At 47.3% G+C, this 15,631-nt stretch overlaps 1 protein-coding gene across 1 annotated transcript in view; it reads left to right on the top strand.

Annotated features, from left to right (window-relative positions):
* The window catches only part of LOC137544555 (protein NLRC5-like), a 302,732-nt gene that overhangs the window by 43,949 nt on the left and 243,152 nt on the right, over positions 1-15,631 (top strand). The window contains exon 3 of the mRNA XM_068265657.1: positions 5,707-5,871. Within this exon, the coding sequence (XP_068121758.1) occupies positions 5,707-5,871 (165 nt within the window). The remainder of the gene's footprint in view (positions 1-5,706; positions 5,872-15,631) is intronic.

Below are 15,631 nucleotides of genomic sequence, written 5' to 3'. Positions count from 1 at the left end.
CTTAGCCCCCTCAATATACTCCAAAGTTTTGTGATCTGTGTAAACTGTGATAATGTGTTCTGCACCCTCTAACCAGTGTCGCCATTCCTCAAAAGCTAATCTGATGGCCAAGAGCTCCCAGTTGCCGATGTCATAGTTTTTCTCAGCGGGTGAAAATCTGGGAGAAAAGTAGGCACATGGGTGCATCTTGCCCTGCAAGCCTGACTTCTGAGACAACACAGCTCCCACCCCCACCTCTGAGGCATCAACCTCCACGATGAAGGGAAAGGCGACATCAACATGCCTCAGTATCGGGGCAGAACAAAACAGTTTTTTTTAAGGTTGAAAAGGCCACATGAGCCTCCGGTGACCAGTGATGAGTGTCAGCCCCTTTTCTGGTGAGACTGGTGAGAGGGGAGATGATGGTAGAGTACCCCTTAATGAACCTTCTGTAGTAATTGGCAAACCCCAGGAATCTCTGAAGTGCCTTCAGCCCCACAGGCTGAGGCCACTCCAGGACAGCAGAAACTTTCCCTGGGTCCATCGCGAGACCAGAAGTGGAGATAATGTACCCCAAGAAGGCTACTGACTCTACCTCAAAGAGGCATTTCTCCAGTTTGGCATAAAGTTGATTCTGTCTTAACTTCTTTAATACCCATCTGACATGCTGGCGATGTTCAGATAGATTGGACGAAAAGATTAGTATATCGTCCAAGTAGACAAGAACAAACTTCCCCAACACTTCCCTGAACACCTCATTAATTAACTCCTGGAAGACGGCCGGTGCGTTACAACCCGAAGGGCATCACCAGGTACTTGTAATGCCCGTCGGGTGTGTTGAAGGCCGTCTTCCATTCATCACCATCTCTGATGCGGACTAGATTGTATGCACCCCTGAGATCTAGCTTGGAAAAAATCTTGGCGTTGGTCACCTGCGTGAACAAATCGTCAATCAATGGCAAAGGGTAGCGGTTTTTCACTGTGATCTTATTCAGGCCTCGATAATCAATACAAGGACGGAGGCCTCCGTCTTTTTTCTTTACAAAAAAGAAACCTGCCCCTGCTGGTGAACGAGAGGGATGAATGAACCCTTTCGCCAAGTTTTCCCTGATGTATTCCTGCTAGTTTCTCCGGCCCAGACAGGTTATAAAGATGACCTCTGGGCGGCATACAACCAGATCTCAGATCGATGGGACAATCGAAGGCACGATGGGGGGAAAGTTTGTCCGCTGACTTAGGACAGAAGACTTCAGCAAATTCTGCGTATTGTCTCGGTACACCTTCAACCTGAATGTTGGTATTACCCATGGTTACTTTCGCTAAACAATGATGATAACAATGGGATGACCAGCTCGTTAGCTGACCTGAAACCCAGTCTATCTGAGATGAGTGAATTTGTAACCAGGGCATGCCAAGAATGATGGTAGAGGTTGCCATATGCAAAACCAGAAATTGCAGATTCTCCCCATGTAATACCCCCACACTGAGTTGCAAACTTGGAGTATGGGATAAGGGGTGTCTACTCTGCAGAGGAGAGTCATCTACAGCAGTGACGGGTATTCCCAATTTTTTAGCAAACTCGTAATCTATAAAATTAGCTGCTGAACCGGAATCAATGAAAGCTTCAGTGGAGACAGTCTGATCTTCCCATGTGACAGAACAGGGAAGTAGCAGATGATTGTTATGTAGAGGTAAAGACTGCACGTCTAGGGTATTACCTCTGACTACTCCTAGGCGGCAGCGTTTCCCGACTTCCTGGGACAATTCTGCACTCTATGACCCTCCTCTGCACAGTATAAACAGAGCTGTTCTTTCTTCCTGCGATTTCTCTCTGACCGCGTCAATTTAGACTGACCTATTTGCATTGGCTCAGGTGGCGGTGAGGCAGGCGGAGGAGTGGCATAGGAGATATATCTGATCCTGTCCTTACCACGGGTTTGTTTTTGATATCGTACCAGACGATCAACCCGTACTGCCAAAGAGATTGCTTCCTCAATGGTTTTCGGTTCAGGGTATCCCAACATCAATTCAGAGACTGCGTCTGACAACCCTGATAGAAAACAATCCAGCAACGCAAAAGCCCCCCACCTAGCTGACACCGACCACTTTCTGAACTCAGCTGCATAAACCTCCACTGGATCCTTGCCTTGACGCAAGGTTTTCAACTTCCGTTCAGCGGTAGAGGCAATGTCTGGATCATCATAAATTATGGCTATGGACTTAAAAAACTCCTCAACTGACCTGAGTGCTTCATGTCCTGACGCTAAATTATACGCCCAGGTCTGAGCATCCCCTGAGAGTAAGGTCTTAATAAAGATAATTCTCTGTGCCTCTGTTCCTGACAGGTTAGGCCTCAGTTCAAAATATGACATTACACGATTCTTAAAATTCTGAAAGTCAGATCTCTGGCCAGAAAACTTTTCGGGTACAGACATTCTTAAGTCTGTGACTGGAGGGGATCACACTGAATTTACAGTCGTCTGAAGGACTTGTAGTGACCCAGATAAAGCAGAGATCTGGGCCTGCTGACCGTCCATCACTTTGATGAGATTTTCCACCGAGGTGGTGAGTGTGTCAAGACGACTGCTAAGTGCGTCCGTTTTGTTTTGGTCTGGGTTCTGTAACGATAGGTGTCAGCAACCGGAGAGAATCTGATTATTGGTGATCTGCAGTATCACCAAGAATACAGATCTATACCTGATTATGGATGATCTGCAGAATCACCAATAATACAGATATAGTACTAACCTCTAGACACCTGAAGTGTGTAAGTGTTTGATGTAACAGTAGGTATTGAACCACCGGGGTAGCAGGTGGTCCAATAAGTAGAGAAAGACTCTATTGCAGTCAAGGGCTCCAAGAGGGAGAGTCCCCGACTGGTTTTGCAACAGGGCCCCCCTCTGAGGAGCAGGGGACCCCTGCAGGAGGACTGAGCACCCAAAGGTTGGGTGACAGCCAGAAGGGTCGGGCAGGCCGGGTCGGCAACACACAGGCAGATAAAATACAGAGACAGGAGACAGATTCGGTAACCAGGGACAGGCAGGGTCGGCAACAGTAGATCAGATGTGCGAAGGTACCGAATCAGAAAACAGAAGAGAAGTCAGGAGAGATACAATTCATAAACTGATATCCAGTAATGCCTAGTCTTGAGTGTGAGGTCCGTCGTCTCACACCCAGGGGCTGGTCTAAGGAATAACACAGATGATATACAATATTCCTAGTCTGGGGTGTGAGGTCCGTGGTCTCTACACTCTGGAACTGGTCTAAGGAATAACACAGATGATATACAATATTCCTAGTCTGGGGTGTGAGGTCCGTGGTCTCTACACCCTGGAACTGGTCTAAGGAATAACACAGATGATATACAATATTCCTAGTCTGGGGTGTGAGGTCCGTGGTCTCTACACCCTGGAACTGGTCTAAGGAATAACACAGATGAGATACAACATTCCTAGTCTGGGGTGTGAGTTCCGTGGTCTCTACACCCTGGAACTATGCTAGAGAATAACACAGATAATAATACAGTGAACTGGCTAAGTGTGGATTCCCTAGGTCCTCCTGGTTCCACCACACTGAAAGATCTGACTTGGTCTGAGTGCTAACACATAGGTATTCGTAACGCCAGACAACCAGCAACTGAACAGCAAGAGATATATATAGTAAAGCGCTCCACAGCGCCGCCCAGCTCCCATCAACCAACCACCTGCTGAGCTGGGATCAGCTGACCGCCTCGATCAGCTGACCCTTCTCCTATTGGCATAAAAAGCCTGTCTTGCGGCGCGCGCGTAGCTGTCCATCTGTGTGCACTACTAGGTCCAGACAAACCAGAAGCATGTTGCTGCGGGGAAACCACCGCTCTGTGCGCGTATTCCGCCCCCTCACTGCCAGAATGCGCGGCGGTTTCTCCGCAATCCGTCACACAGACAGTGCAACAATGAAGCCCGCAGGCTTAAGAAGCAGAGGAGACCCCACTGGCACGCCCCCTCCAGAATCAATCAATCCTGGGCGCCGTGGGACTCCTGTGACATCAGCCGACCGGCAGGTCAGCTGATGGGCTTCCTCCCCGCATAAAGGTCCCGTCTGGGCGCGCGCTAAGGCGATCCCCGGCATGCGAGCAGGCTCTGTCCTTGGCGTCCTGGACACCGGATGGACGGATGGCCGCATGGAGGCAGCTGCGGCGGCAGTGCTGTTCGCCGCAGCTGCCTCGTATATTACACTCCCTCCCACCATCATCCAAATGCATGCTGCCTGCAACTCCCCCCCATCCATGCTGCGTGTAATTCCTCCCACCCACCATCACCCAAATGCTTGCTGCCCCTAAATTACCCCTCCCTCCCACCCACCATCACCCATAGAGAGCCCCTTACCCTGTCTCCATTTCACCCCTCCCTCCCACCATCACCCAGTGGGAGCCGTCTGTATCAATTTCCTACTTGCACTTTGTAATCCTGTGTAAAGTGATTCCCGCGGCAGAAGCCGTCACCCCCATCAGCGTTTGCTGCTTCCACTCTTCTCCTTTCACTCGCGCTGACCTCCGTACTTTAGCGTAGCCCCATCTTCTGACACCGGGAGGCGGGGCTACAATAAAGTACGTAGGTCAGCGCAAGTGAAGGGAGAAGAGAGGAAGCAGCACACGCTGATGAGGGGTGACGGCTTCTGCCGCGGGAATCACTTTGCATAGGATTACAAAGCGCAAGTAGGTGATTGATACAGACGGCTCCCATTGGGTGATGGGGGATGGGAGGGGGGATTATAAGCATCAAATGCTTGGGCAATGGTGGGAGGGAGGGGTGAAATGGAGACAGGGTAGGGGGCTCCCTATGGGTGATGGTGGGAGGGAGGGGGAGATTATAAGCATCAAATGCTTGGGCAATGGTGGGAGGGAGGGGTGAAATGGAGACAGGGTAAGGGGCTCCCTATGGGTGATGGTGGGTGGGAGGGAGGGGTAATTAAAGCACACTGGCATATTGGCTATAAATTGGGAAATTTAGGACTACTCATGTATAAGTCCACCCACCACTTTTAAACTTTGAGTCAGTGTTACATTTCTTGACGTATAGCCGAGTATATACGATAGGCATTCTTAGGGAGGTACATTGTGCTAAGAATTATTTTATTCTAAACACATTTTAATTGTAATAATAAGAAAAAAAATGGAAAAAAATAAATTATTTCTCAGTTTTTCGCCAAGTGTTAAAATAAAATGTTCTACTGTGGATAAAACCCACATATTTTATTTGCCCATTTGTTCCGGTTATTGCAACGTTTAAAATATTTCCCTAGTACAATGCATGGTGCCAGTATTTTATTTGGAAATAAAGTGCATTTTTTAAGTTTTGCGTCCATCACTAATTATAAGTCCTCAAATTAAAAAATAACAGTTATATACCCTCTTCAAATACCTATTCAAGTTCAGTCCCTAAGGCAACTATTTATGTATTTTTTTCTTATGTAATTTGTTATGATGTCCTCAGTCATTATTTCCGATTCATGTACGTAAGGACGTGAATCGGGAGTAATGTGTGGCAGTGTAACAACAGACGCCGGCGTTCATTTAATTGGGGACTTAGATTAATAAATGGGAACGCATCTCTCTGTTAACGGGCAACAACGGGAGCGAGCGCAGGAGCGCGCATGAATATAAGAAGGGTAAATCTTATAAATTGTATGCAGTATATATCCTGCAGTATACAGATTTCTGGTAACCTTTCTTTTCTTCTTGCACAGTTTGCATAGATATGGACTGTGCTCCAGCTCCTGCCCTGGACTGGCATGCGGAATAAGGAATAACAAGACTCTGAGAAAGCTGGACCTGTCACACAACAGTCTGGGGGGTGATGAATTCAGTGTCCTGATGGCGGCTCTGACAACAAGCCGGATAGAGGAATTAGAGTGAGTATAACAGCCCTGATTGCAGCAGAGATCAGCAGAATTATTTCCCTTTATTTCATCATAATTTTCCATTTTCACATTCCCCAATAGTGACACCTATTGCAGTGACTGGGGGAGGGATTATGGGGGGATTGTGGCTGGTTTGGGGGTACATCCATGCTGCAGCCTCAAGTACACCTGGCTCTGTGTATATGTGACACCCATTGCAGTGACTGGGGGAGGGATTATGGGGGGATTGTCGCTGGTTTGGGGGTACATCCATACTGCATCCCCCAGTACACCTGGCTCTGTGTATATGTGACACCCATTGCAGTGACTGGGGGAGGTATTATGGGGGATTGTGGCTGGTTTGGGGGTACATCCATACTGCAGCCCCCAGTACACCTGGCTGTGTGTATATGTGACACCCATTGCAGTGACTGGGGGAGGGGTATCGGGGTATTGTGACTGGTTTGGGGGTACATCCATGCTGCAGCCCCCAGTACACCTGGCTCTGTGTATATGTGACACCCATTGCAGTGACTGGGGGAGGGATTATTGGGGATTGTGGCTGATTGGGGGTACATCCATACTGCAGCCCCCAGTACACCTGGCTCAGTGTATATGTGACACCCATTGCAGTGACTGGGGGAGGGATTATTGGGGATTGTGGCTGATTGGGGGTACATCCATACTGCAGCCCCCAGTACACCTGGCTCTGTGTATATGTGACAGTAGAATAGAATTAGGGGGCAGTGTGATGTCACAGGGCTCTGATAGTGACATAGCAAACACGCAGAGATCCAGGCTAGCTCCCCTGATGGTCAGTTTTAGGTAGTAGTCACCAGTGTCACATGGTCCAGTGACTGTGATTAGTGACACCAGCAGAGTGTGACCACTCATGTCATGCTCTGTTACTGTGCCAATTAATGTAAATATTATGTAGGCACATTTGGGCTGCCTGTGCCGCCCCCAGATCTAGTCTGCCATGGTGTCAAGTTATTTGTATCAGTCATTCAAAGCCTGACACTTTCATTATTATTTATTGTATGTATAAAGCACCAGCATATTATGCAGTACTGTACAAAAGATAAACGGGGTTAATATACAAGGTGGGACATACAGGGAACTCAGAACAAGAAACAGGAAACAGGATCATGTGGTAGGGTTGAATGTCTTTGGTAGTAATAGTTTAACCTCCTTAGCGGTATGCCCGACACTATGTCGGGCATACCGCCGTCTGTCTTCAGGAGTATTCCAGGCTGAATAAATGTGCTCTAATAGCTGTAAAACCTTCTGCTAGCACTAGGCTAGCTAGTAAATGCGTCCGGCAGCCCCCAATCCCCAGGGATCTCCCCATTTATACATTACCCTCCCTGGATCCAGTGATCGTGCAGCCTCCCTGCACAGCTCCGGTCTCTCTATGGGGAGGATCAGGTTTGCGCATGACATCATGTGCAAACCTCCCCATAGTGAGGAGCTGTGCTGGGAGTCTGCATCCATCACTGGAACCAGAGGGGGGTAATGTATAAATGGGGCTATCCCTGGGGATCGGGAGGTGCCGGACACATTTACTAGCTAGCCTAGTGCTAGCAGAAGGTTTTACAGCTATTAGAGCACATTTATTCATCCTGGGACACAAAGTCACGTAACCTCCTGAGCGGCATAACACTCCGGAGGTTACTGTCTTTGGTAAAAATAGTTCAAATCCATTCTAGTTCGTGAGAGTGGGGTGAGGGTGGGCAATAAAGCTGTAGGCACTAGGAGGTCCCTGAGAGAGGCTTACAATCTAAAGGTTAGGGTAGAGACACAACAGGTGCATGTGTTGAGTGGGTGCTCTAACGTATTATGGCACTAATTTGGGGGATGGGGGTGGAGTTTAGGTTGGCAAACATGAAATGGTGAGTTTTGAGGGCTTGTTTGAGGGAATTAAAGTTCAGGGCGAGTTTAATGGCTGGTGGGAGCCTGCTACAGGGAGTAAGAGCAGCCGTAGTATGTTCCTGTGGACAACAACAGAAATGTAGGGCGGGTGTGTCCTATGCACCATTTTGTAGGCCAAGCACAGAATTTTGAAGATGATACTGAGGTGGATGGGGAGCCAGTGGAGGGCTTTACAGAGGGGAGTTTAGGAGGTGCTGCTATAGGAGGTGTTGATAAGCCTGGCTGCTGCATTCATTACCGTTTGAAGGGGGTCTCTGCTTTACATAGTTCTAAAGTAAACAGCCAGGAAGAGCTCATTCTGAATGGGGGGTGTAAACATGCAAGTACAGGAATAAAGAAAGACTCCTTCTCTTTAGATCCTTTCTCTGCTGTTCTCATATGATCTGTGAGAAAGCAGTATGTGTGTAAGCAGGGCAGAAACAAACAGTAAAATATTCTTCTATGAATAGTAACAGGGAAGTGCCACCTGTGTACATGGTACATTCCTGCATTCAACAGCAGGGACCTGATAGACAAGGCATTCCCTTCACACAAGCTGTGATAAGAGACTTCTGAAAAGCCTTCTATTGTTACTGGCTAAAAGCTCTACAGGCATGTGGGAGTTACAGAATTGCAGTTTATTTAATAGTTGTCCTTTAAAGAAAACCTGAATTTGCCGGGGGACAAACATTAGATACTTACCTAGGTAGTGGGAAGCTTCTGAATAGTCCAGAGGCTTTCTGCATCCACATTAACTCCACCCCCGCTGGCCGGCACCCTCTGACTGCTCCCAGCCATGCTCCACTTCATGAACCAGAGCGGCAGTACTGCCCTGCATGAGTACAGCCGTGTCAGCGCAGTAACATGGTGCGGCTCATGGATGGGCAGCTTTGGTGTACTGTGAAGGCGGGGCCATTATCACAGAGATGCAGTACAGGTTTACTCATTCACAGCAGGGAGCACTGACACCACAACAAATCTGACAATCTCTTATTGGCTATATCCAGAGGGCTTAAAGGGGAACTGAAGAGAGAGGTATATGGAGGCTGTCATGTTTATTTCCTTTTAATCAATACCAGTTGCCTGGCAGCCCTGCTGGTCTATTTCTCTGCAGTAGTATCTGATTAAAACCAGAAAAAAGCATGCAGCTAGTCTTGTCAGATCAGACTTATAAGTCTGAACCACTGAAACACCTGATCTGCTGCATGCTTGTTCAGGGGCTATGGCTAATAGTATTAGAGGCAGAGGATCAGCAGGGCTGCCAGGCAACTGGTATTGTCTAAAAGGAAATAAACATGACAGGGGGGCGTGGCCTAGCGCTAATGGTGGATGGAAGCAAATCTTGCAGCTCCTCTACAACAGGGTTTCTCAACACGTGGTACGCGTACCCCTGGGGGTACGCAAGACCACTGCAGGGGGTTCGCATCGTTCTCTCCCCATTGTCTAAAGCTACATTGAAATATTCGTAGCACTAGCAGTCTCAGTCTCCCTGTTCCTCCGTGCACAGCACTAGATGCAGGCATGTGGCCCCACCCCTTCCCCTGACAGGCAGACTCGCAGTGAAGTTCCAGGCTTGTTCCAGCCATTTGCTTTGCCTTCTCTGCATCAGCGGCTGGTCTGCAGTCTGGTATGTTAATGACAGGACATGTTTGTAGTGCGGAGAGTTCCTATGAGAAGTGTATGTAGTGTTGTTTTTGCCTTCTGGTCCACTCTTTTTCTGGGAGTCAGTACTTTGTAGTATGACCCAGTACAGTATATATATATAAAGTTCCATCTTCAGAGATCAAAGCTGCTGCTCTCATCTGTCACTGCGTTATCCCTGTGCCTCTCCTTCTCTGCCATAAACCCCCCTCTTTGGGATTCCTGTTTACACACTGGACACACAGCCAAGGCCTCAGCAGTGCAGACACATGCTGGAATGAGATCTTGTATTGTCCTTTCCAAAAATATTCATCCAGGCAATCCACAAAATACACATTCAGATGTAATAAGTTGGATGCAGTCAGAGCTCCAAGCATTTTTCTGAGGGACAGTCTGTCTTTGGAGGACCCAATCCTTCTTTATTCCTTTCAGGACTGATGTACATTTTCTACTAAAAAATGTGTCAAAAGTAATTCTGAGACTTAAAGGAGTTATCAGGCATTCCAAAAGAAAATAAGTGGGACTTTCCCGGGGCTTCCTCCAGCCCCAAGTTCCCAGCATGTCCCTCACCACAGCTCTGCCCGCAGCCGTTCGCCGCAGCTCGCTCCTGGTCCCCGGCGCAGGTCGGCCTGACGTCATCGCCGGGGGCTGGGAGGCAGCGGCAGCGAACAGCTGACTGCAGAGCTGTGGCGAGGGACATGCTGAGAGCTTGGGGCTGGAGGAAGCCCTGGGTAAGTAGCACTTCTTTTCTTTTGGAATGCCTGATAACTCTTTAATGGGAAGAAAATATTTTTTACTTCCCTGGGTCTTCTTCCAGTCTCCTGTAGGGTCCCTCACCATCCTTCTGGTCCTCCCTATTGTGCTCCAGTGAAGAACGCGATCCAGCTGGGTCGTGGACTACTGCACATGCATGGTCCAAGCTGTGTGCACTCTCCTATCGCACTTCAGAGGCCAGAAGCTTTCTGCACAAGGGCAGGTACAGTCTTAATGAACTGTGCACAGCAGTCACAGGAGCGCAAATATTTCTTGCGTGTAGCCCGGACTCAGCTTAGTCATGGACTTTACAGTGCTGTCAGCAGCAAAATGGTAGGTCCCAGCCTCAGTCAGCACCCTCACCTGTCTCTCACCACCCATCACCCTCTACTAGCACACTCACCATCCATCACCCTCTGCCAGCCGCAGCCAGCACATTTACCTGTTCCTCACCACCCATAAGCCTCAGCCAGTACCCTCACCTGTCTCTCACCATCCATCACCCTCTGCCAGCCACCTCACCTGTCTCTGATCACCCTCACCAGTCTCTCCCCATCCAGCACCCTCAGCCAGACTCACCCAGCACCCTTATCCTCCCAAGCATGTGTGTTTGTTTTCATCATATAGCTTGCGCAGTCGCTGGGGGTACTTCGGGGAGACGGAGTAGCAACAAGGGGTACTTGGTTTAAAAAAGTTGAGAAACACTGCTCTACAAGACCCGGCAAACAACAGGCACCCAGCTTAACCTGACACCCCAAAACCTGTCAGAGACTCGGTGACAGCTACAGGACTACCAGCAGAAGGGTTGAGCAGAAAAATAAAGCTCCCCTAACTCACACATCGTCGGAGCAGAGGTTGCAGCATCAGGCCTCCAGCAGCAACAACAGACATCCAGCAGCCCGAGCACACAGAAGAACGAGGTGGGTTCCATTATTAAACAAAACCCCTGCATCTAAACACAAAGGGACACCCTCCTGAACCTCCCCACACTCTCACAACTCCAGCAGGGAAACTTTGGACAACCGGCGGAACTACCGCGCCAGACCCCTCCCGCAGCTCGGGTGCCATCACAAATCGAGGCCCAGGCCTCTCCAGCATACTAGGCCGCAACTTGAAAAAACTGCTCTGAGGGTGCCAATAGGCTCAAATAACAAGGAGAAAACTGCTTTTCACCAGTAGCATGAGCACTAACTATTAAAAGGAACTACACAGTGTACAAAAGAGGTTCAGCAAACAGCATCTCAAGTCTATCTCCTCCACCACTCTATCCTAATACCATTCTAATGTAACTACCACACTACAGGCATAAACTCCTGATCACTAGTAACTATAAGCTATAAATCTTAATCTACGAATGGCTGCCTGATAGAGGAGCTCCTCACCCCAGCCTTTTGAAGCGACTTTCACAGCATGGCCAGCGAAGATAATTGCACTCAAACCTCAATGGGAGAGGAGATGGAGGCCTCCAGCTCTTCTCAGCCGATGGTTCAGCGTCCGCAGCGTATCCCCGACATGTTCAGCCGGAGGAGGCCCAGGTCGCAAAGTGAGCAACATGGCACCGGCTCCCCCGCGCCACGTAAGTCCACATTACCTGTACGCATCACGAACGCATTTCAGTCATCTAAACAGGCGGCAGGCGTACATAATTCCGCATCCAGTCACGGCGGTGCCTCACAGCTATCCGCATCACAGGGGTCAAAAGCTGCCTTGTCTCATAGTTCACCAGCCTCTGATATCTCTGACTTGGAGGCCCCCTCCCCCACCTTCCTCAGTCCAGCTAAATCTAAGCCCAGGCTGTCGGACCCTGCAGACTCTGACTCAGAGGCCTCTCCACAGCATACCCCAGCTCCAGGCCTCAATAGTGTTTTTACTGATATGCCAGTATCTGATCAGCCAATTGATCGTGCCTTCTTCAAAGATATGATGATTGCTTTAGAGACATCTATGACAAACAGGGTCTTGGCTATCACCAATTCCATGCAGCAATCTCTGGACGCCCTGGGGGCACGTGTTTCTGAAAATGAGGACTGTATTTCTATGCTAATTGATGAGCACAATAAAACTGTCTCCGAGTTTGAGCGCCATGATGCGACTAACGAAGCTACACAGCTAAAAATTGCTGATCTGGAGGATCGTAACCGACGATGCAATCTTAAATTCCGGGGTATCGATGAATCGGTGAGCAATTCACAATTAAAGGACTTTCTTATTGACATGGTCAAGTCGGTCATACCGCAATACACCAGCATCGAATACACTATTGAACGTGCTCATAGATTGCCTAAACCTACTTATCTACCGGAGAAGGTTCCCAGGGACTCTATAGCTTGTTTTCAGTTCTACCATGTCAAGGATGCCTTTTCTTCCTATATGCGACAGCATAAACATCTTCCAGAACCTTACAGCAACATCAAGGTATTCACTGACTTATCTCAGTTTACTCTGCAGAGGCGCAGATCTCTTGCCCCTTTGACGGCCTTCCTTAGAGAGCAACAACTGCCTTATAAGTGGGGATTTCCTACCAAGCTTCTTCTCTCTCGAGATGGCAAAGTACACGCTATTTCTTCACTGGAGCAAGGTGTTTCACTTCTGAACTCTATGGGTCTACAAGTCTCCTTGGCTCAATTGGAGGCTTATCGGAAGCAACCTCTCAATAAACTTCCTCGTACCTGGCACACTAAAACATGATACGGCTGGGGAATGAATCCCCTCTACTGTGCCAAACTAACTGCTTTTCCAAGGTTTGGAGTTTTGCCACCTGGTTGACACCCCCCCTCTCAGTGAGGTCCTGGTTATGCCACTGAGAGTTCCTGGGCCTATGTGTAGTGGGACAGTTAAGAGAGTCTGCCCAGTGATTACGTCATGTTTGGTTGATTTGCTCATGTTTTTTTGTCTCATTTTGTTTTTGATTTTGGTTATGTGTTTTTTGTTCTCACAGGAGTCCTGTCTGTGCAAACTTTTACCTTATATGCATTTTTTGATATTTTGATGCTTCTGATTAATGCTTTCTCATGCCTAGGGTGTTTAACGTGATTACACACAATGTCCAGGGGTTGAACGAACCTGTTAAGCGCAGGAAGGCGTTTCAACATTATCAGAGCCTCAAAGCTTCGGTTCTTTTTCTTCAGGAGACTCATTTTGTTCATTCCAAGGCACCCACCTTTTTGCATAGGTCATATAATAGAGCTTATTATTCCTCATTTACAAAAAAAGCCAGAGGAGTAGCCATAGTATTTCACAATTCTGTTTCGTTCTCCCTTATTGATTCTTTTGTGGACCCGGAGGGTAGGATTTTGATTCTTCAGGGTATCTTGGAGGGTAAATCTGTTATGTTGGTTAACTGCTATGCTCCCAATGCCTCTAAAACTTCATTTATACAACTTTTGACTTCCCAATTAGACAGGCTATCGGCCTCCCATTTGATTATTGCAGGAGACTTCAATGCTGTAGCTAATCCTCTTTTCGATAGATCGGTTCAATCTCCTTTTGCTCAAACCTTTCCTAGAAGACTCACTAGACTTCTTTCGAGATCTGATGTTATTGATATCTGGAGGGCCCATAATATCGGTTGCAAACAGTATACTTTTTTTTCTCATCCCCGCCAGTCTTATGCTCGTTTGGATTATATTTTTTTGTCCTCAGTACTTGCCTCCAATTCCTCCACCTCAGATATTGTTACGTGTAGTTGGTCTGACCATCATATGGTTCAGTCTACTATGGTCGGCTTTGGCTTACCTTTTAGTCCCAACAATTGGAGACTTAATGATTCTCTTTTAGCTGAGGAATCCGATAGATTGTCTGTGATGGGTGAGTTGGAGGAATATTTTTTCTTTAACAATGAGGATAACACCTCATCTGTTCTTAGATGGGCGGCCCATAAGCCGGTTCTGAGAGGTGTTTTTATAGCTAAAGCGGCTCGTGCAAAAAAAACTTAGGTCACAAAAGATTCTCTCCTTATCAGCTGAACTTGACTCGCTCTACAAGCGTCATTTCGGAACTATGACTAGAGACATCTTGCACGAAATTAATTTGAAACGAACCGAACTGAATTCTTTATTAGACACCTCTCATGCTAAGGCATTGAAGTTCTCTAAGGCTAAATTTTTGCTACGAGGCAATAATCCCTCTACTCAATTTGCTCGCAAACTTAACCGGTATTATAAACCTCCTCATGTTTACAAATTGAAAAGTTCTAGAGGTGTTGAGGAAGTTCTCCCTCCAAAAGTTTTAAAAATTTTTGAGGAGTATTATCGGAATCTCCTAGGTACCGAAGTATCATCTAATACCGTTGAGCTCAAAGCATGGCTTGATGCCTTACATCTGCCTGTTTTGACTTCTGAACAATTAAATTCACTTAATGCTCCAATTACAACCACAGAGGTGCTTGTTGCAATTAAATCTCTCAAGCTTTCTACTGCTCCGGGCCCAGATGGGTTTTCTCCTCCATATTAAAAAAAATTTGCAGACATACTCTCAGTCCCTCTGACCTCAATGTGCAATGCTATACTTCAGGGTGAAAAACTCCCTCCCGATATGCTTTTGGCTTCCATGTCCCTGCTTCCCAAACCAGATGCTGATCACTCCTCTCCGGCTGGATTTAGACCTATTTCCATTCTAAACAATGACATTAAATTGTTTGCTAAGATCCTGGCTACTAGATTGGGTTCTATGGTGGGTAACCTTGTAGCTCCTACTCAGACTGGTTTTATTACTGGCAGACAAGGCTCTGATAATGTTAGACTAGCTGTAAATATCTTGCAAGATGCTGAACTTAAAAAATCTAGATTTTTTATGTTAGGCCTAGATATTAGTAAGGCCTTTGACTCAGTGGGTTGGCAATACTTGATTGCAGCATTGGAGGGCTTTGGCCTATCTGGACCTATCATCACTGCAGTTTCAGCTTTGTATAATTCTCCATCCACTATAATTCGCATTCCTGGAGCTTCTTCTGCACCCGTCTCTCTCAAAAGAGGCACTCGACAGGGTTGCCCTCTTTCGCCACTGCTATTTGCTCTTGCTTTAGAGCCTCTGGCGGTTGCGATCAGACGACATCCTGATATACATGGGTATGGAATTGATAACGTTAAATTGGCCTTATATGCTGATGATGCTCTCCTGTTCTTGACTAGACTCTTGACCTCTTTGCCTAATTTATTTCAATTATTAGATACATTTGCCGATTTCTCTGGTCTCAAGGTTAATCCTTCTAAATCCACAGCCCTCCCGGTTAATTTGTATCCTCATACGATTAACTGGCTGGAAACTACTTATGGATTCAAATGGAGTAGATCTAAATTTAAATACTTGGGAGTGTTTCTTACGCCTTGCTATGGGGATCTGTATGGAGCTAATTTTTCACATACAGCTAACACTATCACTCAACTTCTGAAAACTTGGTCCTCGTACAAGGTCTCATGGCTTGGAAGAAGTTTAGCATGCAAGATGATCATTCTTCCCAAGTTATTAT

Source organism: Hyperolius riggenbachi, chromosome 1 (assembly GCF_040937935.1).
Source record: "Hyperolius riggenbachi isolate aHypRig1 chromosome 1, aHypRig1.pri, whole genome shotgun sequence".
NCBI lineage: Eukaryota > Metazoa > Chordata > Amphibia > Anura > Hyperoliidae > Hyperolius > Hyperolius riggenbachi.
The sequence above is the reverse complement of the archived record's forward strand: the minus strand, read 5'-3'. Positions and strand labels throughout refer to the sequence as shown.